This window comes from Diuraphis noxia, unplaced genomic scaffold, assembly GCF_037042655.1.
Source record: "Diuraphis noxia isolate RWA-SAM2 unplaced genomic scaffold, SU_Dnox_SAM2 contig0001, whole genome shotgun sequence".
NCBI classification, from domain to species: domain Eukaryota; kingdom Metazoa; phylum Arthropoda; class Insecta; order Hemiptera; family Aphididae; genus Diuraphis; species Diuraphis noxia.
This window is the reverse complement of record NW_028301711.1, coordinates 29,819,776-29,847,773: the sequence shown is the minus strand read 5'-3', so window position 1 is coordinate 29,847,773 and position 27,998 is coordinate 29,819,776. Positions and strand designations below refer to the sequence as shown.

Here is a 27,998-nt window from a genome sequence, read left to right as displayed (position 1 = left end):
TGCGGCGACGAATGAACGACAACATACGAAAACGATAATGATTAAAACGTTTCTGACATCCATTCCATCAGCTGCCAGCCCATCATTTCGTTATCATTATTAAAGTATTATATTATGGAGGCGTAAACGCCGTAAACAGTTTTCAATTTTTAAATTTTTACTTATTTATAAAACAACAAATTATTAGAAATATTAAATTACCACGTATTGTTATCATATTATACTAATTATTTACTATTTAGTAAATCTTAATCTATTGACAATCATCAAACGTCTAATTGGAGGTGTGGACGTGTGGTACATAAGGCCAAATACCGAAGAGCCGAATCCATTTGGCCGAATTTCATCCAGCTGACATAACTGAGAGTCAAATTTCATACAGCCGGCATAGAGCTGAATTTATAATATTGAAAAATATATAAAACGATTGTTTATAAGTTGCTTATAATATGTATAATAATAATGTGTGTATAAAATAATATAAAATATTTTCAAATTTGAATTGTAGGTAATTCCTTTAAAAAATCATCGATAACATTTCTATTAAAAATTGATAATATTTCTATTATTTTATTCTTCAATAACATTTTGTATTTGAAGTTTCCGTTTTATATTTGTTACTTATGTCCAAAATGAAGAGTCTTGGCACAAGTGTTGAAAAATTTTGGTAGGCACTGACCACGTTGGAATTTATTGTTTAATGTTTAATCATTGGAACGTGTAAAAAACAACAAAATTCTTTAGATAAATATTTTACTAATTTTTATTCTTAAAAAATGTATTTCAAGTAAGGAATAATTCATATTTATAGGTCAAATTTAATTGATTGTATCTGGAAATCAAAGACCAAAACCTAAATTAGCAAATATAAAACGACAACTTCAAACACAAAATGTTATTGAAGAATAAAATAATAGAAATATTATCAATTTTTTTAAAGAATTTCTTACAATATAAATATTTAAATTTTTTATTTATCAACATTTATATTTATTATTTTATACACATACCTATTATTATATATATTTTAATACATTAATACTGTATATATTATACATAATTATAAAAAATGTATTTATTTATTTATTTATATTATAAATGCAGCCCTTTGGCAGCTAAAAGAAATTCTGGCTCTCAATTATTTCGGCTGGATGAAATTTGGCTGAATGGAGTCGGCTCTTTGGTATTCGGCTAATTTGATTTGGCCCATTGTCCGTCTCCCCTAACTGGATAGATATCAAGGGTTTGACTTATTTTTTCGTACGATCGATATTATTATAGTGATAATGATAAATAAATTTAGTATGCTTGGTCACATTTCAAATTGCAATACGTAGAAGTACAGAACACATTCATACATATATCACTAATAAACATTGTTATTAATTTATTTCGCTTCATGCCACAGCATTAAATTAGTAAGAAATTACTTTGATTAATTAAAAAGCATTTATATTTCTTAGGTGAAAATTATAATTTGATTGGTGGAGACATATAAAACTTGTTTAAATCCAAAATATTAAACAATATTCTATTTAAATTAATTAAGAAACCGAGTTTTCCACATACTTGTTGGAGGAACAATAGTATAAAGGTAAAATAGCTAAAAAACTCTCAGTTGCTCAGTCGCAGATGCTTTTACATTTTACAAAACATTTCATTAAACTTAAAAAAATGTGAAACTACTATTTTATATTCATACTAATATTTGATGAGATACTTGATTTTTTTAATTCAATAAATACATTTTTAAAGATAAAAAAATCCAATATATTCATCAAATTTAATAGGTAACTAGAGATTTGAACGAGCAATGGTGCAAAAAAAAAATGTTGGCTAGCTAACCATTCTTAAAATGCTTATATATTTTTTTTTTCAAATTTTTTTATAAATATACATTTTTTTCTTTATAATCTATTTATTTTTTTAAATATATATATTTAAGATATTAAATTAAAATAAAATAATATTTTTTTTTTAAAACACTATTATAAAATGTGGGAAGCCCGATGCCGCATACTATACTTTAATTTATACTATACGGTTGGCCATATTAAATTCTTTAAGACATAGCCGTATTAACAGTTAATCGTTTAACTTACATTCTATTATTATTTATTTATTAAATATAACATAACTGTTTTATTGTCCAATTCAAAACTCAATGATCAAAAATTAATATTAATATAATGTAATATGTAATATAGGTAGGTGTCTTGTAATGATATAGGTTATGATAAATTAAAATTTTAGGTGCAAGGAATGACTGTTAACTTTATATTTATAAAAATTATATTTTATATTTTAGTTTAAAATCTGAGCCTAAAAAACAGAGATTCAATACATAAATAAAAATAAAAACATATAACAACTGCTATTTTAGCATGAATATTGAACTATAACCAGTCATAAACTCAGTGTGTCTAAAGCATATAATGTTTAAACTAGTAAGTGTTGATATTATAATAATTAATAGTGTATTAATTGTATTTGTCATTATCAATTATTCAACTTATATTTTATTTTTATGACCTAAGTACTTGTGTTTTGAATTTCTAAACAATCAAGGAAGGGCTAAGTAATACTTATGAGAAAAAATTTACTTTTATAATTTCATTTTCATCTTGATATGCAATATGTAGTGTATTTAATTTAATTAGAATCCCACTCAATTACATAACTGATTACTTCATTATGGAGTAGGTAACCAATAACTTATAACTGTGTGAGAAACTACTTTATCTATGAAATGCATATCTTTTTTATACTGATTTGGATTATCTATGTAACAAATTTCCAAATATTATCATTCTAGTCACATTTTAATTTCAAAAATTTTTAGAGAGGTCAACAACCATGAAGACCATATTGATTGTACCTTTTATATTGGACTGATTGCTATTGAAACGTCTAGTGATTATATTCTTAAACATTAAATACAAATAAATCAAAACACTAAATGCCGTCCCACTTTTAAATATCAGACTGCGGACTGTCAGTTATGCATGAATTAAAATAAAAGCATAACTGGTGTGGTTACAAATAGTGTTTTTAAATGTCTGGTATTTTACAATCCTATGTAAATGTGTGTTTGGATTAACTAATTTTACACGTTACTGTAACAAGACTAGCTTGAATCAGCTAATGAAATTAATTAAATCCTGTACCGTTTAATGAAAAGTAATTTAAATATTGTTAAAGTTATTTTTTTGTGGTTATTACTTAACATACTCTGTATCTATGTATTTTTTCACCCACTATTAAAAACAATCTTTTATAGCATTTTGACAAAACAGAGCTATTTTTTTCTAACAGGTACCTCGTGTTGTGTAAAATATTTTCTTAGCGTCCAATTAATAATTTATAAAGTTATCTAAAATCTGTGATGTTATTATTATTAGATAGGTAGATTATTGTTTCAAATAACATATTTTTATAGTGACTGATTGAATAATTCATAAGTTCTCAGGTATTTTTATTTTACATTCATACATACCAGACATTATCAATTATTTATCTAGTATGACTTTAGTAAGGTTTTAAACTGGTTTAAAACCAAAAAGTTATTTTCCAAACATAGCTGCTATTGCTGTTAAAATAAATCAATCATAATAGAACAATAAACTTATTCACCTACCTAAACTGTATAGTTAATGTTTGTATATATTGTTTTAGTTTCGTCACTTCTGACACAATAAACAGAAGAAATCGTTGATTTCATAATTAACAAATCTGTCTTTTTTAGGAATGCAATTTATCGCTATCCAGCGGCAACACACTGAACACGATACCCATTCAATACAGTCATCTTCGGGGAGACTACGGTACTTATCTGAGTGCCGGCTACAGTAACAGTATAGGCATATGTTTGTCATGTCGTCAGAATTTTCTAAGAGATAATTTTTTAAATATTCTCGGTAATTTTTAGGATTAAACTCTAAACTGAACTCAGAACCGTCCATAATGTTAAATGCGTAGTGTATTAAATAAACACCACAATTATATCCATAATTTTGTTGTGAAACGTTTTTATAGGGGCATTCAATACGTAGTGATAACGTTGGACATTTTTTTCCGTCGTTTTCGTAAATTACTTTTGATTTCAGCATTTCGGATACATTGATTTAAAATTTTGATAATCTAATATCATTGTTATATGGTTCAAAAAGATCCATGATATAATACTTTTCGGTTTTGAAATTTAAAACAACCACTATCCAATGACTATGCACTAACCATGGTAGAATAACCGTACTATCCTGAGTAAAAGTAGTTTTGTTAATATGCTGTTTAACAATTTCTCTTTTTTCAAACAGTTGTCTTGCATGGTTGAATGATAAAACCTGTATGTTTTTTAAGCCCAGCTTAAAAGCATATGACATCAAACAGAGATCTATGACGAAGTTATTCAACCAATTTTTTGCAGACAATGAATCAAAATCTTGGAAGTACAGGTCGTCTAAGATGTCAATTTTTTGGTGACTAGGTAATATGTGCCCATAACTTCCAACTATATAATCAGTCGGTATATAGTATCTGCTGGCATTGGTTTGTAGTACGTCAAATCTTTAGGGAGCATATTTTTGTGTAAATCTATTGATTGCTGCACTGACCGTCGAAACAAAGATTTATAACGGGGTTGGTAAATTGAGTCCCAAATGACACTAACTCGGTAAATTGAGTCCCAGGGAAAAATAAGTAGTAGGTAAGTTGAGTCACAGAAAAAATAAGGTAGTAGCTAGGTAAGTTGAGTCCCAGAAAAAATAAGGTAGTAGCTAGGTAATTTGAGTCCCAGGGAAAAACGATTTATATGTATTTAAAATTTAAAAATTAAAAATATGCACTATAAAATTATTATTTGTGATTTGTGGACATTCGTTGACTGCATGTATATGATTTTGAAAATAGCAACATGCATTTTGATTAATTATATAATTATTTTTTATGCAATAAAAATGCATGTTGCTATTTTCAAAATCATATACATGCAGTCAATGAATTGTTCACAAATCATAATTAAAAATTTTACAGTGCACATTTTTAAATTTTAAATGCATATAAATCGTTTTTTCTTGGGACTCAAATTACCTACTGCCTTATTTTTTCCGAGACTCAACTTACCTACTACCTATTTTTCCCCGGGACTCAATTTACCGCTTTCAAAATGTACCAAACTTATCTCGAACTCAATTTGCCTAGCCCCATTTGTCCCATTAAGCCAGGTGTCGAAACTGATTTCATTAAACAATTATTGTCTAATGACTTTGTTAAATCATATACATACACGTTGTTGTTAATAGGCTTGTCAACAGTGAATTTAGCCTCATTATCACATTCTGTAACCAGAACAATTTTAATACCATCGACCACTTTGGGTGAAATTTTATATTCATCTGCTGTAGTGGTCAAAGACTTTGGGATTTTTAACGACAGGGCTTTGAAAGGACGGTACATGGTGGGTTGGAGATGTTTTGGTTGTTTCTCTTTTTTCCCCCAACTTTCTTTTGTCTCTAAATGGCTATGGCTAGTAATTTCTGAAATTTTTCTTTTCCCATTTCCTTTGGTAGTTCTTTGCGTAGACTTATTGTCAAAATCAAGTGCATACCTGTTTCTTTGTTTCCGTAAAATGTGATATTTTAAATACTTCAACTCAAATGACATCTTTAAACTCTTATTAATTATTAGCTAATGTAAATTGTAAACTGAAAACTTAACAACGTATATTAGATTTTGAATTTATAAACTATAACTTTTCGTTATTATTTATTTGTCATTATATTATTATGATGACAATGTATTATAGTGGACCGTGGTATTTTTGAATTTATAACCTAACTTTCCATTATTATTTGACGTCAACAGAATTTATTTATATACTTTTGAATCAATTTTGAAAAATTATTTTGTGGCATAGGGCGACATCTAATTTACGGTTTCGATGCAATAGTACGTCACCCCTGAAATTAAATGAAATGCAACACAACGCACAAGGTTTCTTATCACTAGAAATAGTCTCCTGGCTTTGTTACCCCAACTTCACACGGGTGATATACGATTGCGAACGGACTTTTTTCCGTATCACGATTGCGAACGTTTTTACCTGCCTTTTTCCGTACAGCGTTGCCAGATTCATTGTTAGTAAATTATATTTATGTTATAAAATAGATTTTATATTATATATTATTTTAAGTGAGTTTTATAACTCCCAACATTCAACACACGCAATGTTTTCAGTTTTAAAACAAACGCAGGCACACACTTTGACAATAATAAATTCTATTTAAAATAAAGTACATAATCCTATGGCCAAAAAAGATAAATCTAGAATTGAATTAACATTAAAAAATTTAAATATAAAAAAAAAAATACAGAACAACTATTTTAGTTTTTTAAAATTTATTTGTGTATTTATTTGCTTGTAACTTATTAAACATTATTGAACAGTATTACTAGCATTAATATCGAATTTTTTTATTCAATCGCTGTTTTTAACATGACCTATTATTTTGTATAATTGTATTTTTGTTTTGTTTTTTTTTTTGTTTTTACAACCCAGCTTCATAGGCCATTATAGTTACAGTTTTTTTTGTAGATACGTTTGTTACATAATTATAATTATATTTACATTATATTAACATTATATTTGGTCTATTAGATTTATTGATTTAAAAAAATTAAGTATTTTAGTTTGTAACGTAGTTATAACGTCACATTGTATTATTTATATATAATATATAAATTTTGAAATATAAACTTGGCAACGTAGCCTAAAAAAACGTTCGCAATCGTTCGGTTTTCGGCTAAAAAAACAAATTCATCCGATAAGTGACATTCGTTCGCAATCGTGTTATAAAAAAGGTAAAACGTTCGCATTCGGGTTATACCCACTTCACACACATAATGTATTGTTTATTTTACAAACAAGGTAGTAAAATATTGTGCACAAACATGCTTTCAAATTTTGGCACTATTTTAAAGTAATTTTATTCAGCCCGTAAAAATACCCTTCAAAATATGCACTTTTTTTTATTTTACAATTTGAAATACAATCTGTACAACATAGCACACTAATAAGTATATACGAGTATGATATTATAATAGTAGCATGAATATTTTGAATTTAGAAATTACCCATTGGTGACATTTGGCTGGGAAAATATGCACTTAAAACTTAAAATATACTCTGATTATCAATAATATGTAGAAATACCTACATACTTGTATAAATAGGTACTATATTATAATTAATTCTAATCAAAGATCAGCTTGAGGTCGATTTTAACATGTGTCATCTGAAAGTACTAAATAAAGTGACTGAACAAATATTTTAGTTCGATCATTATAAACAAACGAACATTATTATTAAAAATATTGATCAGTAGATAGTATCCAAGGTTTAGACTTTAGACTTGGATTCATAAATATGACTTAAATAGTTAAATGCACAAATGAATTGAGGTCATAGATTTATATTCCACTGTGTACCTTAGGGTGGCCCTTCGTCAAATAGGTGATTTTTTTTTATAACATTTTTTTCAGTCTTACCCCCTAATTTGGTTCCAATATATATAAAAATTATATTTACAAAATTTCATGTCGATAGGTTAAGTTTAACCCGTGCCCCTGAGTCCTTAAAATTCGAAAGCACGATTTTATTCAAATAACCACATTTTTTAAAAATGTTTTATTTATATCTCGTTTCAACTCGTTCATATATAAATATGTGTAGGACATTATTTATAGAAAATTAAATTTTCTATAATTCTTGTTCTATATAGTTTTTTGATTATCATCATATTTTTATATATAATTAATTATGAATCATACAAGTTTATAAAATGTATAAAACGATATTTAATAATGTGACAATTTCACAAGATTACAAAATATCTAACATCATTATATTATTACATTTGTAACTGATTGAATTTTTTATCTAAGATAAGCAAACAGCATTTTAATTTAATTATTTGATTTGATTATCTTTTAATATTTTAATGATTCGAAACAGTTTTAAAAATAGACTACTCTATAAAACTGATAGTAAATACTAACATATTTGTTTTTAATCTGACGATCGATTAGTATACTGCGGACCACGATAGATAGCAAAACAAAATATTGTACATATATTTTCATCATGGCTTCAACATCTACTTCAAATATTATTCTTCGTGAGCAAGATAAAATTTTTTTAATTGGTAGTACTTGCAACCAAATTATTGGTAGTAAATTACCGTCAAAAAGACAGGCGTTACGTGTACTTTTTTTTAATATGCGTAAAGTAAAACTCAACTTACACGAAAGTGCAAAACTTGTTATCCAAGAAATAGTTGTATTTTGGCAAAAAGCTCGCATTCCAATAAGACAAGAATACAATAACATTAAGAAGCTGGAATCATTATACGAAGAATGGAGAACTTTACAAAAACATGCAACGAGAAAAACCGAAATAAATAAGATAAAACAAGAATGTTTTGTGAATGAGATAGATGACCTTTTTGATATTGCACATATGAATGCATTGGATATTATTAAAATAGAAATAGATCGACAATTCTTACTATCTCAAAGAAAAAAAGGCAGAATTGGTTGTATGCTTGGTAAAGATAAAAATTTACAAAAAACTGAAGAAAGAGTAATTACTCGATTAGAAGCAGTTACAAAATGGAAAAAGAGAGCTTATGGAGAAATTGAACAAGCAAGTAAGACTGTAAATTTCTATCAAACCATCCGAATTCTTAGATCTTCATACATTTCAAAGTAGAGGTAAGGAAATTTTTATAACACCGAAACTTGCAATCGCATTGGACAGGTGTAAAATAAGTGATCGCGATGCAGTTCATATATTAACAGCTACTGTAGAAGCATTTGGTATACATGTAAATGATTTAATTTTAAATCGGACATCTATTAATCGAATACGCCAGTGCTTACGTAAGGATAGAGCAGATAAACTTCGAAAAGAATTTAATACTTCCGAAGTAGGTCCAGTTGTTGTTCATTGGAATGGTAAGCTACTCCCAGATTTAACAGGTAAAGAGCTTGTTGATCGATTACCAGTAATTGTTTCATATAAAAATTCCGAAAAACTGTTAAGTGTACCTAATCTCATATCTGGAACTGGTCAAAATCAAGCAGAAGCAGTGTTTCAAGCACTTGAAGAATGGGGCCTTATCGATCATGTACAAGTTCTATGTTGCGATACAACAGCTTCGAACACAGACCGTTTAAAAGGAGCATGTATAATCTTGGAACAACTATTTTATACTTTCCTTGCAGGCATCACATTTACGAAATTATACTTAGATCGGCATTTGAAGTAAACTTACGGTTACGTCTGGTCCAGATATTCAAATTTTTAAACTTTTTCAACAATTGTATGCTATAAAATATAAAAATTAAACAAATTAATTCATCCATCAAACCAATGATGCTCTTTTTTAATGTATGTTATATAATATAATACCTACGTTTTGTAATAATATTGTTTAAATGTCACATTATTTATAAACTTGTATGTTTCATAATTAATTAAATATAAAAATATTATGTTAATCAAAAAACTATATAGAACAAGATTTATAGAAAATTTAATTTACTATAAATAATGTCCTACACATATTTATATATGAACGAGTTGAAACGAGTTGAAAATAAATAAAACATTTTAAAAAAACGTGGTTATTTGAATAAAATCGTGCTTTCGAATTTTAAGGACTCAGGGGCACGGGTTAAACTTAACCTATCGACATGAAATTTTGTAAATATAATTTTTATATATATTGGAACCAAATTAGGGGGTAAGACTGAAAAAAATCCAATATCCTAAAATAAGGGCCACCCTAGTGTATCTATAAGATAAAAAAAATCTAATTGCATTGATTAGCCAGGCATAATATTTTAATACCTATACAACATAATAATTAATTTATTCAAATATTTACCGGTTGAAAGCTACTGTTTACATTGTTTGCAACTAAACAAAACATTTTTATAATGTTCATAAAAAATTGTATGATATACTTTTATAATAAATTTTCATGAACTTAATGCGTTGTTTTGAATTGTAATAATTACTAGTTGTAGCCTGTAGCAGGTACTGTACTGTCTGTACTACACTGCTATTCGAGCACGTATGCAATGGTGGGAGGGGGCAGAGTGGGCAGGGTCCACCTTAATTTACTCTGGCCCAAGGCCACCCTCCCCCCAGATTCAAAATATAATAATGATAAAAGAGCCATAAATTTTTGGACCCCCTAGTAAAAATATTCTGGCTACTTGTAACGTAACTGAACTAGCTACATATTTGAAATTTATTTATTTAGTTTTACTAAATTTAAATACTAACAGGCAACAGCTTAAAATCATCAATTATTTTTCCATAAATGTTATATAATATTAACATATTATCTTTAATTTATTAAACACCTACATTATAACATTAATTTATTATAAATATTCTTATTATAAACAGTCTTTCCGGTTTGGTGTAAACGGACCAGACTTCTACTTCTGCATAAGAGACCGGACAAGCCAGTCACAAACCCGTTTAGCTTTCGACCTCTCTGCTTGTTAGATTCTGTTGGTAAGGTGTTTGAGAGGATTCTCTTATGAAGGCTAAATGAGGACCTTGACAAGATGAATGAACTCCGTGCCAACCAGTTTGGCTTCAGGAGAGGTTTCTCTACCGAGGACGCGATCAACAAGGTTCTAGATTTGGGTACCTGGGCCAATCATGGTCCCGCATAAAAGCAGGAACTATGCGTTTTGGTAGCACTCGGCGTTCAAAACACGTTTTAAACTCAGCGCCTTGGAATCATGTGGATGAGGCTCTTCAACGGAGAGGGGTCCCTTGTTATCTATTGAAAATTCTAAAGTCTGACATGGAGAATCGTATACTGACCATAAGGACGGTTGAAGGGAAGAATACTAACAGGCCGGCCCCATTTTAAGGAACGTGTTCTATGACGACATCCTCAGGATGGACGTGCCGGAAATGGTCCAGCTTGTAGGGTTTAGTGGGATTTAGCCCTTCTCGCAGCTGCACAGACATCAGACGCTCTGGCTGGGGTGGTGAACATTAGAAGCCATAAATGCCTGGATCAAGGACTTATACTAGCACGACACAAGACTGAGGCCATCATGCAAACAAATAAGTAGGCGTTCCAGAATCCGGTGCTCGTAGTAGGGATCAGCAGATCTGCTGTCGGTTCTAACAGGAAAAAAAAGTAGCAGTTACTAAACTTAATAAATTTTATAATTATTAATAGGTACTCTTTAAGATGGCGTGATACCCACATGTATTGTCTCTGCCTTACTTAATTTTTAACGCTCAGCAGAACACGTATAGCTTCTTTAAATTTTATTAGTGGTCAATTCTCTCTGCTCTCTAGCTGAATATGACTTACCTTACGTTGCTATTCTACTCTACTACCTCTAATATTTTACAATGATTCCATACCTTGACAGCCTTTAGTCAAGTACCTTGGTGTCACTTAAGACAAGAGGTTAGGTTAGGTCACATAGTTACTATATACTTCAAACTACACATACGTCCACCACCATAAAGACATCTAAAACGCGGCCGTCCGGATAATCGTATTCGTTAATTACTAATAACTAATAACTAATAAGTAAATTACTATAAACTATAATGATCTACACTATAATTTATAACGGAGCAACAACCTAAACGGTCCTTTTCAGGACCATTGACATATAGCAGATAATGGATCCTATACAACAAAATATCAGCAGTATGACGATGTAAAATCACACTAACCTTATAACAACCACCAGGTATCGATGTGATGTTGACTCGTCATACTGAAAAACCCACAACCAATCAGGAACAACAACAAATCCCCTAAAGGATATATACAGGGTGTCCCGCGAGGATTTACCCATGATTTACATCATCAGTCGTGTACCAGTGTTCTTTCCGCGCATACGTCGTTCCATCTCTACAGTGCTACATCAACACCAGAAAATCATGGGCGACCGCAGAGCCGGTTCCAAAAGAAAAGGAACCCCTTCTCTCAGCAACTACAAGAAAGTCTGCAATACGGCCTCTCCTCCAACGCCTCAACAACGTCCTGAATCGACCTCTACTGAACCTTCCGACACCGATTCGCTCTCGGGCGATTCATATGTTTCTTCTGACTCAAATTCACAACTCGGCAGCAAGAATTTGGACATCGTTTCTTCTCCGTCGCCGAAATCAGGTATGAATACTACAAATTTTAATATTGCTACCCAATCTGATAAACCGAAAATTCCGTTGCCACCACCAATCATTATACCTGCGTCCCTGTGGCGAAACGCTGCACCACTAATCTTTCAAAACCCGGAAGCCGACTCGGTTGGCATAAGCGCTAAATCATCGGCCGATGGTAAAATTTACTTGAAATCTTCTAACGTCACTCAATTCCGTCAAATCCAAAAAATACTTCTGACAAATAATATCGGTTTTCATACTCATACCCTTGCCGCTGACCGCCAGCTTAAAGTAGTCCTCAAAGGCATACCCGCAGAAATCTCCGACGACGACCTCACGAATGAACTGATTGCCCACAATTTCGAAGTGCAAATGACCCGACGATTCTATACGGCAGACAAGCCTATACCTATCTGTCTTGTTATCCTCACTGGCACCCAATCAAAGAATATCTTCGAACTCACCGAACTTTTCTACCTTAAAATAGTAGTTGAGCATTACAGGAAAACTGGTCCATCCCAATGTCACACCTGCCAACGTTTCGGCCATGGCTCACAAAACTGTGGTAACCATCCACGCTGCGTAAAATGCGCTGGTTTCCACCACACTAGCGACTGCCAAAAAACCCGTGACCAAACTCCTACATGCGCAAACTGCAATGGACCCCATACAGCGAACTACCGTGGATGTCCGTCTTATACTCAAGCCACAAATTCACTTTCCAAATCAAACCTAACGAAACCCTTACCAGCACAGATCACTCAGACCCAGTCCCCTCAACAACCTAATTTCGAACCAATAGCACCAGTTAGTTCCGCTGGAAAACATCCCGATTACGCAACAGCAACAAAAAATAAGCCAGAAATCAACATTAACTCAATCATCACTCTTCTGACCAAGCTCCTCTCAGACATCTCAACGGTTGACGACCCAAAGGCAATATTCTAACAAATAGTTATGAATATTTGTGATTGCCCCTACTTCTCCGACTCACCATCCTTAACTATCTTACCGGCCTGATGTGCTTGATATCGCCCTCACAAAAGTGCCTCTTCCAGTCACGGTAACCAACTTAAATTATCTTTTGTCAGATCACAACCCGGTACTTCTCGGAGTGCATGGAACTCCAATCGCCTCCAATCCTCCACCAGCTAAATGCTTCATCAACTGGCGCAAATACACCGACATCCTTGCAAATAAACCAGTGGATGTAAATCCTAGCACTGCCAATACCTCAGATATCGACAATGCCATTGACGATTTCACTTCCTCCGTCCACTCTGCAATCTTGTCGAGCTTCTCTGTGATGAATCCGAAACACAGATTCAAAGCTCTGCCCTCATACATCACCGAAGAAATCAACTCAAAAAATCGCCTTCGTCGGGAATGGCAGCTCTACAGAGACCCTGCAATCAAACTTCGCTTAAATTCCAAAATCAAATTTATCAGAACTATGCTGTCTACCCATATACAAGACGAATGGGACTTGTTTCTCGATACCCTAAATCACAATGACGGCTCGGTTTATTAACTAAATAAAAATCTACTACATAAACGCCCAGCCTATTGCAGACTCTCTTGCACTTCAATTTACACCCAACCCTAGGAAGTTTCTTCCTGAAGTCGCAGAATATACTCAATATAGCTCCATCGAGTCTCCAAGCCACAATACGTTTTCATCCCCTGGCCGAATTGCATACTGTTATCAAAACTCCCAAAAAATAAAGTTCCTGGCGTGGACACGATCACCAACACCGCTCTACGACTGCTACCTAAAAATATGGTCCTGACACTAACCAGGTTAACGGCTGCCTCAAGCTGTGCTACTTCCCAACGGCCTGGAAGAGAGCCACGATAATCTCCATCCCCAAACCGGGAAAAGACCTTCTGAAACCGGACAGCTACAGTCAAATCGCTCTACTCTCTTCCATCTCAAAAATCTACGAAAAAGTCGTCCTCTCCGAGCTTCAAAAACACCTGACCGACAAAATCAGACCGGAACAATTTGCCTTCCGACGCGAGCAATCTACAACCCAACAACTGGTAAAATTTATAGATCACATCTGCAACAACCTCAACAGCAATATCCACACAGCTTCTGTTTTTCTGGACGTTGAGAAAGCATTTGACCGGGTCTGGCATGATGGTCTCATATATATAAGATGTCAACATTAAACATCCCACCATGGATCATTAAGACAATCTCATCATTCCTATCAAACCGCTCTTTCTGCGTCCGCATTGAAGACCAAATCTCCTCGCAGGTGTTCCCCAAGGATCTTGCCTAGCACCAACACTATACCTCATTTACACAAACGACATCCCTGTCCTCGCAAGGGCTTCCGTCGCTCTCTTTGCTGATGACACAATGTTCTACTCCTCCAACCACAACCCAAACTTTGCTCGGATACAGCTTGAAAGAAAACTACGTGTGGCATCTGAATGGTTTGAAAAATGGTGCCTTCGAATAAATGCGACCAAAACCATCGCCATCCTGTTCAGCCGTAAACGAACCAAACACCTACCTCAACTATCTATCAACAACACTCCTATACCCTGGTCTACTCACGTCAAATATCTAGGAGTCACCATTGGCCGCACACAAAATTTTTGCCAGCATATTCAAAACATAACCCAAAAGGCAACAAAAACCCGTGGCATACTATTCCCGATCTTAAACAAACGAAGCCCTATCCCAACAAGAAATCGGATAAACATATTCAAAATGTATATAAATCCAATACTTACGTATGAAGGCGCTGCCTGGGCCCCAAATCACCAAATCTCAATGGAAAAAGATTGAAGCCGTACAGACTATTGGTTTGAGAACGATACTGGGCACTCCAAAGTACGTAAAAAATAGAGTCACTCTCTCCACCACAAATTTAAAACAAATCAAATCACAAATCCACTCCCAAGCCACCTCATTCTTTCACAAAAACATAGATTTAAGCACATACGACAACTTGGACTAGAAGAACAGCCCTCACCCACTCGAACCTACAAAAATCCAAAAACTCGTCCCATAAACTGGGTTTCAGTAAACCCACCCTCTTAATCTCCTAAATCACAAAAGCCATTACTAAAATCTCCACTACTAGTAAAGGCACTATGCCTGGTATAGAAAAGACCATTGGTCGTCCATTAAGCAAAGCAAGGATTTACCCATTGCGATATCTTACGAAATAATGGAGACATCAAAATTCTGGTTTTATAATAAGATTCATAGGGATATGAACTACAATTACTTCATTTTTAAATTTATTTTAATGTTTTTGTAAAAAATTTAAGAAATATATTTTTTTATTTAATTATTTCCAAAAAAATTAAAGATGGCCATTTTGTAGAGTTTATTTTTCTAAAAGTATTGACGTTTCAACATTTTATTTTCATTAATTTCCTGATTTTTTCTAGTTTTGAAGAAATAAAATATGATTATAAATTTATAACTACCTATTAGGAACAAAGAAAATATTTGGGCGGCCGTATGGAAATGCGCGCGGCGCGACGGGTCACATGTTTGATAACATTACGGTGGTAATAATTCACAATTTTTCTCGAAACTAAAAAAAATATTAGAAATCAGGAAATTAATGAAATAAAAATTTTGAAACGTCAATATTTTCAGAAAAATAAACTCAACAAAATGGCCATCTTTAATTTTTTTTGAAATAATTAAATAAAAAAATATATTTTTTAACTTTTTTACCAAAACATTAAAATATGAAATAATTGCAGTTCTTATTTCTGTGAGTATTATTACAAAACCAGAATTTCGATATCACCATTATTTCGGGAGATATCGCAATGGGTAAATCCTCACGGGACACCCTGTATACCGGCACATTTCGAAGACAAAGTCAGTTCATTTTCAAATCTTCAACCTGTCAAAAACTATCTCCGTTCCAGACACCAGAGATTCCGAACTATCCAATGACTTCACCGCTCCATGGCAATCAAGAACTCGCATCCATACGATACCGCTGCATTACAGCGATTCAAGTTTCATATCGTATGGCGATTCTGACAAGACTACGATATCGCAGCTATCCAGCGTCCATCTTGAATCTTGATCATCGACTGTTCGACAAGTCTGCCGCACCACAGCAGTCCAATTTGAAAAAAAAAAATCATATCGTCCGGCAACTGAACGCCGCGATTAAAATCGCCCTTCTCAGAGACGACTCCCTAGCGCGCCTACTTAGGCCACGCTTTTCAGGTCGAGTCTCACAATTGTCCGGATAAGTAGTGATGTTAAACTGTGAACATTTTTTATCACACTGTGATAAAAAAAAATAACAGTGATTGCTACTCTAACTGCTACTTTCTATTTTTCACATACCTAATACCTATGACGAATCACATGTTTACTTTACAGTTTTACACTATCAGAATATAATAGTACTAATATTCGATGATAATTATCTTAAACCGTGGATTTTCTTCTATTTATCATTTATAGTCGTGATGTCATATAATATTTACCTAATGCAAATGTGACATAATATTAATCAATAATCATTATTCATTACCTATGAATATTGAATAGGGTTCGGATTTAAAGGCGATATAATTAATAAACAGCATTTAAAATGTAAAATGGCATTTAATTTATGTAGAAAAGCAATACCTACAAAAATATACCACACAATTAAATATAAATACTAACTAGTAAATATTAAAAAAATAAATTTGACGAATGCAGACAATCTTGAATCTATGCATTTTGTACATATCTTAATCTTTACATAGCTGGTAGTAGTACAGTTACTTTTATGGACAATGGCCATACCAAATACTCGATGAGACGAAAACGGATAGCTCTATTCAGGGGCGTCATGATGAGTTTGGGCGACCATTTTTTACTATTTATTTTGAATACCCTGTGATGCTGTATGTTATCAATCCATTTTCCCTCTTATTTTGACAGACTTGGGACTGTCCGTGAATTCCACGGGTATGATTAAAAATGGATTGTTTATTTATGTGTGTGCGCGTGTAATTAAAAATTGAAATGATTAAGATTTTTTAAAAATGAAGTTAAAATATAATTAAAATTGAAAAATATATTTGTTTTTTGTTTTATCTTATAATCATTACAATTTTATCTTTTATATTGTGTCGCACCGCACTGCACGTCAATCACTTGTTTAATAATATTGAATCCCATCAGTACTACGTTGAACCACGACCTTCACTCACTAATTATGTCCAATCTAAAGATAAATGATAAACAAAATACGAAAAATGATAATCCCGATCACAAAATTCAGGAATAAAAAAAATATATTGTCTCTCCCAAACACATTATAAGAAACTCGGTTAACTCACCCAAACACATTACTTTTATTATACGCGTAAAAAAGCAATTCGTCCAAACACAAACTGCCCTTATTCACTGATATCGATAAATATTGCGAATAATAAAACCCATTTGTGCCAATAATACATAATACTTATTCCTAATAGTAACTTCATTGAAAAAATAGCCTTTTTAGTTTATGAAATTTTAAGTAAGGTTGTCATTTAAAAATCAAAAGTTGATAATGGTTTACCTGATAAATATAAGGGTGAAAATATTTAAGAAATATATAGTTATAGAACAAGATGGATCTACAATTTTGAAAAAAATAAAATTTGAAAAAAGTCAATAGTTTTTGAAATAATGAGTGTTGTTTGATAAAAGAATCCCCCTGTATAGTCATTGGTCCTATTTGAAGCGTTTTAATATTTAAATAATAAATCTCGGATTGATAATTAAACGCTGATTTCATACTCAAAGCGTTACGTTGCTCCTGTGCAAATGTTCGAGAACGTACTGGTGTGATATCTTGTTGAATTCTGTTATACATTCGAGTTGCATTGGCAGTTCTTCTTCCAATGCGTGCTCTTGATGCTCTCGGCATGATAAGTAAAAATAAGTATATTTTATCAAACTAAGCACAAACTATTTAACAAAAAGATTTATGGCACATTTATAATAATAATAATATGAAAAAAAACAAACATAGTATTCGGTTTCAATGAATCAGTAACCAATAGTAACTATATGTCATACAATAAGTTTACCATATGTTTCCATTTTATATAAGAACAACTCATACTCTTTGGATCTGCAACCATAACAACTAAAAATATTTAGTATAGTTTTTGGCCGAAAGAGGGCGCAACTACTGTGATTCTGTTTTCGATTTTTTATGAACTCAATACTTTTTTATTTATTGACAGAAGTGGTACTAAAATCTTCAGCAAAGCGTCGGGTTTCTGCCAAATCGGTTCAGTAGTTTTCTCGGTTAGCGCAGTCTAAGAAAAACCCTTACAATTTTATATAATAGTATAGCATCTATACTATTAATATCTAATATTAATATTTTAAAGTACAAAACAACAAATTGCTATATTTTTTTTAAATTTTAACTATACCATGGATATATATTATGAAAACTCAAGTTCAGATGAAGAAGATTTATTACTGTTAGCAGCTGTAAAGAATGATGAAGAACAAAAAAGGTACCATATGCTTATAATATATTAACTACAATTGTTTCAAAATATAGTTTGGGCTGTTACAATGACAAATAATAAAAAAAACCATGTAATATTTAATTTAGACATTGTTTGTGCACGAAGTAAGACCGCCCTGCTAGCTTAGCATATGTGAAGTTGGTCATACTGGGTGAGAACGCTACTTCCACTCTCCCCCCGTTCCAGTTCGGACAGCGGCCGGGTCCCGCTGTATTGGTGTGTGTGTGTGTGTGTGTGGACACATGGCGTCGAGTTTTGTATTATTCTTGTTTTTACCGTTCGTAAAAAGCGCATGGCAGTTCAGCATTTTTATTATATAATGTTATATAATATTCACCTTTTATATCGTGTGATATTGTTATCCATCAGAAGATTCTATTCTTATTACGACAAAGGCCGCTCGCCTCCTGTTTGGCAGTTCGTTATTTAATCCAGTTCGGTACGTGGTAATCTTCCTGTTACTACATCAAGTGCAGCTCGCAGCGTGTGTGGCAGCTCGGCATCCAGTCCAGTTCGGTCCGGAGATTATCCTTCCCCTTTTATGTATTATTTATTGTACGATCAGTTGTCTTCCCCTTTTTATTATATTATTTGTATTAACTCAGCATTTGCTATATTTTTATGTATTATCTCCCAGTAGATTGGCCATCACTGGTGGGTAAATGTTTCATATTAGCATAATTAATATATATATATTCAGAGGTCTTATAAAAAGATATTGTTCTATTTTTCAATCGTATACTATATATTATGTTCACTATCCCTTAGCAGCTTTCCAATTTAGGTGCAAGTCGCAGACGCCAACCTCATGGCAGGAGCGGTTGTGGCGAAAACATTGGTAGCAGAGCGTGGTTTTTAGTTAACGTGCAGCATCTTCTTTGGATTGAAGGTACAGTGAATATTATTATTTTGTCATACGAGTTTAGCTACTTCCTTTATATTTATTCCTATACATATGATATTGTTATAGTCTTAGTTCCCTCCATAGGAATAGCTAACATAAGTCAGGTAGTCAGGTGCCCTGTCAGTTCATATTAGTAGTACACCTATAATTTTATTATTAATATAAATTAGTTAATTGCCTGGGTTGTTAGTATTATTAGTATTGGTATCATTTTTTAGATTGTATTTAAGCACAGCTCGTGCCTTTTATGGTACCTTCCTAAGTGCTGAGTTTATATTTTACATATTATTACATTATAAGTATTTTGTATTTAAATAATATGAGGTGGTGAGTACATAAGATATTTTATTGGTATTTTATTGCTATTATTATTTTTGTTATACTTATTGTGTATTTAATTATTACAGTTGTTAACGTTCAGTTTCCTTATTTAAGGGTTTTGTTTTACATGATATTTAGTCTATGTTTAACTAGTGTGTTGCCTTTGGGTGTTCCCTTTAGTATACCACGGTTATATGTTAATGAATGATAATTCATTATTCATTTATCATTTTTATTTTGTTAACTGGTTCTTTTTATGGTATTAGGTATTGTAAGTTTATATTTTATCATGCCATTAGGTGATCAATAAATGTTATAACGGTATTAAGATAGTTTTCTTTCTCAAGTTAATTAAATTAATTAATTGTATTTTGATCATTACTTATTGAAGCTATTATAATTGATATTTATTAACTTTATTGAAATCATATAATTTTATTTTGGTTTTATTCACTATAATTAGTTAATAGTTGGTTCCTTAGTTCAGAGTTACCTTTTCATATTATCCTATATCTTGGTTATTATTTTATATTTTACTTTATTAATTTATAAGCTCATATTTTGAACCTCAGTGAGTTCATGGTTTATTGTTAAAGCTTAGGTTGGGGTTAGGCTCGATACTCCTTTTCTATACTATTTTAATTATTTTATATCTTGTTTTGTATATTGTAAGTTATTTTTTATTTAACTCTAATCAGTTTGATTTATCTTACTATTACTTTATTATAATTAATTGGTGTCAAATTCAATATTTCTGTTCTACAATATTGTAACTAGTTTGTTCTTGTTTGGTAATTTATAAGTTTTTTATTTTTATTTATTTATTTATTTTTCTTCTTGTTGTATTTTAATAGGAGTAAAATTAGTAGTGTTTAAAATTAGAGTTCAGCTCAGCACTCTTTTTTAACAGAGTTTTTTTTTTATATTTCTAAATTTAAATTTTCTCTTTGCTCATAGTTGAGGATTGTTGTTCGTTTATCATCGTCTATTACGGTTCTATTATTTATAGTGGTTCTATTCGTTCCCTTGTCGAGTTTTCCTTTATCTCATCAAAATGGCCGATCGCGAACGACTCACACGTAATAAGCAGCGAGCTTCCGTTCGTCGCGACGCTGCCGCCAGTCAGATCGAGGCAATTTATACTCTGGGTCTTAACGCTTCCACGGATAGTTCATCCATTTCTAAATTTCTAATAGCTGCAAATGACTTGGAAGAATATTGGTCGAAGTTCACTTTAGAAAATGATACGATGTTAGAGGCTATGATCGAGTTAGGCACCGATAACGAATTTTCTAACAACGTCGAATTAGAAGTACGTAGTACTGTCATCAGCGCGAAGTCGTTAGCACAGCAATATCGTTCCGGTAGTGTGGCGGCTAGTGAAGTTAGCCAACCCGAAAAGTCCACGATTGATCAGGCTGCTCCCGAAGTGGAGTCGGTGTTGAACCCGTCAGCTCAGGTGGGTCCACTTATTACCAATCTCGCTCCATCTGGGTCTAATATTCGATTGCCGGAAATTCCGTTGCCCACGTTCGATGGGCGTCTTCAGAATTGGCCCGATTTTAGAGATCGCTTTGTTACATTAGTAGATCAAAAGGCCCATCTGACTAATATTGAAAAGTTCTATTATTTGTTGGGCTGCTTGCAGGCAGGACCCACTGATGTTGTGAAAGGCATCACGGTTTCCGATGCTACATATGGCCTAGCTTGGTCAGCTCTGGTTAACCGTTATGACAAACCTCGCCAATTAGCAACTACGTTGGTGTCGGAGATGCTCAATGCTGATAGTCACCAACAGGAATCTCCAACTGCGCTAATTGCTTTTCTCAACAAGTTCGGTGAAAATGTAGCCTTGCTAAGATCTCTGAACATCTCCGATCTGGGTTCCTTTTTGTTATTCGCAATCGCTGTTCGATGTTTGCCTGCCACTAGTCGCCGTTTGTTTGAACAGGACAACACTTTGGATTTTCCTACGATCGATAGTCTGCTAGACTTCGTCAAGGATCGGGTCGAGGTGTTGGAGAATGCTGGTACATCCATGACTCCCACAGTTAATAAGCCCCAGCATAAAAACCAAATTAGTAGACCCAAGTTCGGGAATAACAAAATAGTCGCTGCTAGCTCGAAATCTTCTCGTAGTTCTTCTGTTCCTCCAGTTGCGCTAGTGTCCCAGAAACCCTCTACAGAACCTCACAGGTGTGAGCAATGTGGTAGTAGCCATAAATTGTCGACATGTTCCAAGTTCAAAGAACTGTCCATTGATGACAGGTATGCTTTAGTAAGCAGTCATCGCTTATGTATGATATGTTTTGCCAATAATCACTGGGCTAACAAATGCAAGTCTTCGTGCTCCCTCTGTCATGGTCGTCACAATCAATTGCTACATCGAGACAATTCGCATGCCAAGGTTAATCCAGTCAAGCAGTCTGCTGTATCCTTAGTTAGCTCACAACGTTCCAGATCGGTTCTATTGGGTACAGCATCCGTTAATGTTCGTGACTTAGCTGGTTGCCTTCAACCAGTAAGGGCGTTAATTGATCCAGGTTCTCAGATTAGTATTATTACGTCTGATTGTGTTAAACGGTTAGGCTTGCATCGTGAAAGATGGACAGTTCCGGTGGCAGGTCTGGCAGGACAGTTGGTCCAATCTGTAGATGGGAGGGTTCAACTCTCTATCCATTCAGCGACAGATCAGAGGTCGTTGGAGTTACCCGCTTGGACCTTACCCACCATCACCAGTTCTATGCCGTCAATCCCATTACCTAGTACTGTTCGGGACAGATGTTCCCACCTGTCGTTGGCCGACCCTAATTTCGACTCTCCAGCTCCGATTGAGTTGTTATTAGGTGCTGATGTGTTTCCGCAAGTCCTACGTCATAAACGTCAAAGTCTGGGTCCAGGGTTACCCACGGCTTTCGACACGAGTTTCGGTTGGATTATTCTCGGACCACTTGATCAACAATTATTTGCTGTACCTCCTCAGTCCTTTGTTATCTCATCACTTACCACTTCCATCGAGTCGATGATGGAAAGGTTTTGGCAAGTCGAGGAACCTGATGAAGCTCCATCATCATTCACTGACGAGGGGAAGTGTGAGGATATCTTTGCTAGGGAGAGCTATCGCGACGAATTCGGTAGGTTCGTTGTTCCACTACCGTTTCGCGTATCGCCGCCACCCACGTTCCAAGGTTGTCGTCAGATGGCAGTCTCACGCTTTGAGCGTCTGGAGCGCAAGCTAGCTCAGGATCAACCGTTGTACCTAGCATATAAGCAATTCATGATGGAATATGAGACTCTCGGTCATATGTCTTTAGCTCAGTCTCCAGGGGCTTATTTCATTCCGCATCATGCAGTACATAAGATGGTGGGTGATGAAATAAAGTTGAGAGTAGTTTTCGATGCGTCAGCTCGACCTTCGTGTGGAACTTCTCTCAATGAAGCGTTATTTGTGGGTCCCAAGCTCCAACAAGATATTGTAGATATACTACTTCGTTTTCGATGTCATCGAGTTGTGTTCACCGCTGATATTTGCAAGATGTATAGGCAAATCCTTGTAGATCCCAAGTACTGCCAGTTCCAGCACATCTTGTGGAGAGACTCGTCGCAAGAGAAAATACGAGAGTACGAGTTGAATACCGTTACCTACGGTGTTAGCACTGCACCTTTCTTGGCGTTAAGGGTTCTTCGGGAGATAGCTACGGTCTATGCTAAAAAGTACCCTCGAGTCCAAGCAGCTCTTTTGACCCAGACTTACATGGACGATATATGTACTGGTGCGAACACAACAGAGGAAGCACAAGACCTCCAGTATGATCTTATTTACGTTCTCAGTCAGTTCGGACTAGAATTGAAGAAGTGGGCGAGTAATATACCTCAGCTTTTGGATAATATTCCGCTCGAAGACCAGGCAATTGGACCCCTTCCCTTCAATGATGACAAGACACTTCAAATTCAAGTTCTGGGTTTGAAGTGGAATCCAGCTGAAGACACCTTTAATTACAATGTTAGTTCGACCAAGTTCATATCTTCCAAACGTGCGATGTTGTCAATGATCGCTCGGATTTTTGATCCGCTCGGCCTCTTGTCTCCGGTGATTTTTTATGCAAAGCATCAGTTACAATGTGCTTGGCAGGCGGGTATTTCGTGGGACGAGCGTCTTCCCCTAGACATTGAGACAAGTTGGTCATCTTTCGTCTCTGAACTTCCTCAGTTATCGTCTATTCATGTTCCAAGATTTATTGGCGTAACACCGGATTGTTGTTATGAATTATGTGGATTTTGTGATGCTTCTGTCAAGGGTTATGCCGCTGTTGTATATCTTCGAGTGACAGACAGCTCTGATGTTGTCTCAGTGCGATTATTAGGTTGTAAAACTAAGTTAGCTCCAACCAAGTCGATGTCAATCCCTAGACTTGAGTTGTGCGCAGCGGGGCTGCTCGCCCGTTGGCTCCATCGAATGTCGGATATTCTGTCTTCTCAAGTTAGGATTCGGAATATTTATGCTTGGTCTGATTCCTCTGTAGTGTTATCTTGGCTGAATAACCCACAAGTGGAATATAAGGTGTTTGTGTCTAATCGACTTCATAATATTCATCAGCTATTACCTTCCTGTCGTTAGTTTCATGTTAGGTCAAACTTGAATCCTGCAGACTGTGCATCCAGGGGTCTTCGTCCATCCGAGCTAGCTCAGTTTGAGCTCTATTGGCAGGGCCCTACCTTCCTTCGTCAGCTCGATGAAGGTTGGTCTCAGGAAAGCAGTCTAATTCCCGCGGATCAATTGCCCGAAGTGAAAGCTTTCACTTCATGCGTGGTGGAAACCACGGGGGAGCATCCGGAATGGTTTTCCAGGTTTTCCTCATTCAACCGTATGTTAAGAATTATAATACGTCTTCGTCGCTTCGTTAGAGCATGCCTTAAGAGACCACTAAATCTTAAATTCCTGTCTTACCAGGAATATAATGATGCTCTTATGGTGGTAGTTAAGTGTTCTCAGGGTTTATTTCTAAAAACATTGATGTCTGAATTATCTTCTGGTAAGACTGTCTCTTCTAGACTGTTAGCTCGTTTGTCGCCATTTATTGACAGTTCGGGTATTATACGAGTCGGAGGACGGTTGCGTCATTCATTGCTGTCAGATCGACGCAAGTTCCCAATATTACTGTCGAAATTGTCGTTTTTGCCGCTACTGATAGCTAGGCATTGGCATTCTTATGCATGCCACGCCGGTCCTCGCCTTATTTCCGCCTTGATTTGTAGGCAGTTCTGGATTATAGGTGAGCGCCAAGTTATTCGTAAGGCTATTAGTGAATGTACTAGGTGTGTGAGATTGTCCGCTCACAATCCACAGCCGATCATGTCGGATTTGCCGGATTGTCGAGTCCAGCCATGTCCCCCTTTCTCTCGGGTAGGGATCGATTATGCTGGACCATTATTTATGAGAGAAACAAGTTTGCGTAAGGCAAGACAGTATAAAGTCTATATATCTGTATTTGTTTGCATGAGTGTAAAGGCCGTTCACCTTGAGATTGTCTCCGATTTGACATCTGAAGCCTTTTTAGCGGCTTTTAATCGTTTTGTTGCTCGGAGAGGGATGCCCTCATCTGTGTATTCGGATTGTGGCACCAATTTCGTGGGAGCTTCCAAGAAATTGTTTGATCTGGTTAACAATCCTAAAACTCAAGAGCAGCTCAGCTCCAAGTTTGTTTGTAAATGGCATTTCAATCCTCCGAGTGCACCCCACTTTGGCGGACTCTGGGAGGCTGCGGTCCGATCGACCAAGTCGTTGTTAGTTCGTGTGTTAGGCAATCAGGTGTTATCATTAGAGGAGTTTTCCACTGTTCTTTGTAGGATAGAGTCTGTCCAGACCCCTTACCGCTTCGTCTAATGATCCAAATGATTTGGTGTCTCACCCCGGGTCATTTTCTTATTGGTAGACCGTTATGTGCGGTACCTGAGGCAGAAGTCCTTGACAGTTCGTTAAGCCTCAAAAATCGTTGGAAGCTCCTCCAGCAGTTGTCTCAGTCCTTTTGGCGCAGGTGGTCCAATGAATATTTAAATACCCTACAAATTAAGGCTCGTTGGGTAAAGGGCCAAGAAAATGTTAAGCTAGGTGACTTAGTTGTTATTAAAGATAATTTATCCTCTCCACTAGTGTGGAAGTTAGGCAGGATTCAGGAGCTCCTCCCAGGCCCAGATGGGGTCGTGCAAGTAGTTAGGCTGCTCACCAACCAAGGTCTTATCACAAGACCAGTTGTGAAGATAGTTCCTCTTCCTACGCAATAATATACTAATAAGATTATATATTTTATATTATGTTAGTTATTTGTTATTATTATAATTATTTTCATGCTTGACATATTAACTGTTCATTAATTTTATCCCCACGGCAAGATCCGCCTTAACTAACATTCATATTTCCTATATTCCTTGCTTGCTCGTATGACCATTGCGTTAGTTGCGAAGTGCTACCGCCGAGCCGCTGCTGCTGTGGGTGTGGCTCTGTGACTTCATCTAACGGGGTGGCTTGCAAGGGTTAGTTTATTATTTTTATTATTATGATACATTCTTTAATTTTTTGTTCTGTGTTGTTGTATGAAATTTAATCATATAACTATTTTATTTGTTATATCTTTATCAATTGTATTTTTTTTTTTTGGCAACTGGTCATTATTATTATTAAAAAAAAATGTATTCTTCCCGAAGACTAGATAATCTCAATCGTCGTCATTGATGCTCCAGTTCGGTTAAAGACAACAAGGCCAGCTCTGTCCTCGAAGTCGTTGCAACGTTGCTCTGCGCGAGCTCTGCAGACAACTCCAGTTCCGGTAGATCGCCGTTCCGCCATCATGCCAGTAAGCTCGAAGATCATGTTGAGATACACCCCTATGTATCTCAAGGGGGAGTATGTTTGTTCACGAAGTAAGACCACCCTGCTAGCTCAGCATATGTGAGGTTGGTCATACTGGGTGAGGACGCTACCTCCACTCTCCCACGTTACAGCTCGGACAGCGGCCGGGTCCCGCTATATTGGTGTGTGTGTGTGTGTGGACACATGGCGTCGAGTAGTTTGGTATTCTTGTTTTACCGTTCGTAAAAACGCATTGCAGCTCAGCATTTTTAAAGACCTTTTAATATTCACTTTTTATATCGTGTGATATTGTTCACTATCAGAAGATCCTATTCTTATTACGACAAATGCCGCTCGCATCCTGTTTGGCAATTCGTCATCCATTCCAGTTCGGTACGTGGTGATCTTCCTGTTACTACATCAAGTGCAGCTCGCAGCGTGTGTGGCAGCTCGTCATCCAGTCCAGTTCGGTCCGGAGATTATCCTTCCCCTTTTATGTATTATTTATTGTACGATCAGTTGTCTTTCCCTTTTTATTATATTATTTGTATTAACTCAGCATTTGCTATATTTTTATGTATTATCTCCCAGTAGATTGGCCATCACTGGTGGGTAAATGTTTCATATTAGCATAATTAATATATATATATTCAGAGGTCTTATAAAAAGATATTGTTCTATTTTTCAATCGTATACTATATATTATGTTCACTATCCCTTAGCAGCTTTCCAATTTAGGTGCAAGTCGCAGACGCCAACCTCATGGCAGGAGCGGTTGTGGCGAAAACAGACATATAAGACGAAAATGGGTTCATGAAATTAATAGCCAAAGAAAAGGTTTAGGTGAATTTAATCATTTAATGACTCAATTACGAAATGATGCAAAACGTTTTTTTATTCATTTTCGATGAATTTTTTTAATGAAGATATACGTAAAAAAAACGACTCATTTTCGTGTACCAATTTTATTTTTTTATTAACATATTTATTATTTTTAAGTTTTTTCCAAATTTAATATGTATAGAAATTGACAAGTATAAACTAGGTAGGTACCGTAAAATTTTATTATGTTTGGATAAAATAGCTGGTTGCTTATTTATTTTTATTTTTACCTATTTCGTATTAGAATTGTTTCTTAATTGCACCTGTTTGAAAACTGATTGTAAATAATAAAATTCAAG

The 27,998-nt window shown here is 34.6% G+C and overlaps 2 protein-coding genes and 1 pseudogene across 6 annotated transcripts; all 3 read left to right on the top strand.

Moving 5' to 3' along the window:
* LOC107163899 (uncharacterized) lies at positions 1–18,648 on the top strand. Of its 5 annotated transcripts, XM_089216108.1 has the most exons (7): positions 1–1,260; positions 1,464–1,594; positions 2,309–2,447; positions 2,843–2,913; positions 3,746–3,917; positions 11,803–12,227; positions 13,312–18,648. In XM_089216108.1, exons 6-7 carry the CDS (start codon positions 11,909–11,911, stop codon positions 13,749–13,751), a joined length of 759 nt encoding a protein of 252 aa, XP_089072234.1. In that variant the 5' UTR covers positions 1–1,260; positions 1,464–1,594; positions 2,309–2,447; positions 2,843–2,913; positions 3,746–3,917; positions 11,803–11,908; the 3' UTR covers positions 13,752–18,648. The 5 variants fall into 5 exon arrangements, 4 of the variants coding, with proteins under 4 accessions (XP_089072234.1, XP_089072247.1, XP_089072242.1 ...); XM_089216121.1 differs by lacking the exon at positions 1,464–1,594 and having other exon boundaries at positions 1–1,418; positions 16,130–18,648; XR_016189445.1 differs by lacking the exons at positions 1,464–1,594; positions 11,803–12,227; positions 13,312–18,648 and adding an exon at positions 4,317–4,813 and having other exon boundaries at positions 1–1,418.
* Positions 7,874–9,531, top strand: LOC149060533 (uncharacterized; annotated as a pseudogene).
* LOC149060532 (uncharacterized) lies at positions 18,645–27,998 on the top strand. The gene is made up of 2 exons (XM_089216139.1): positions 18,645–18,730; positions 27,608–27,998. Exons 1-2 carry the CDS (start codon positions 18,645–18,647, stop codon positions 27,726–27,728), a joined length of 207 nt encoding a protein of 68 aa, XP_089072265.1. The 3' UTR covers positions 27,729–27,998.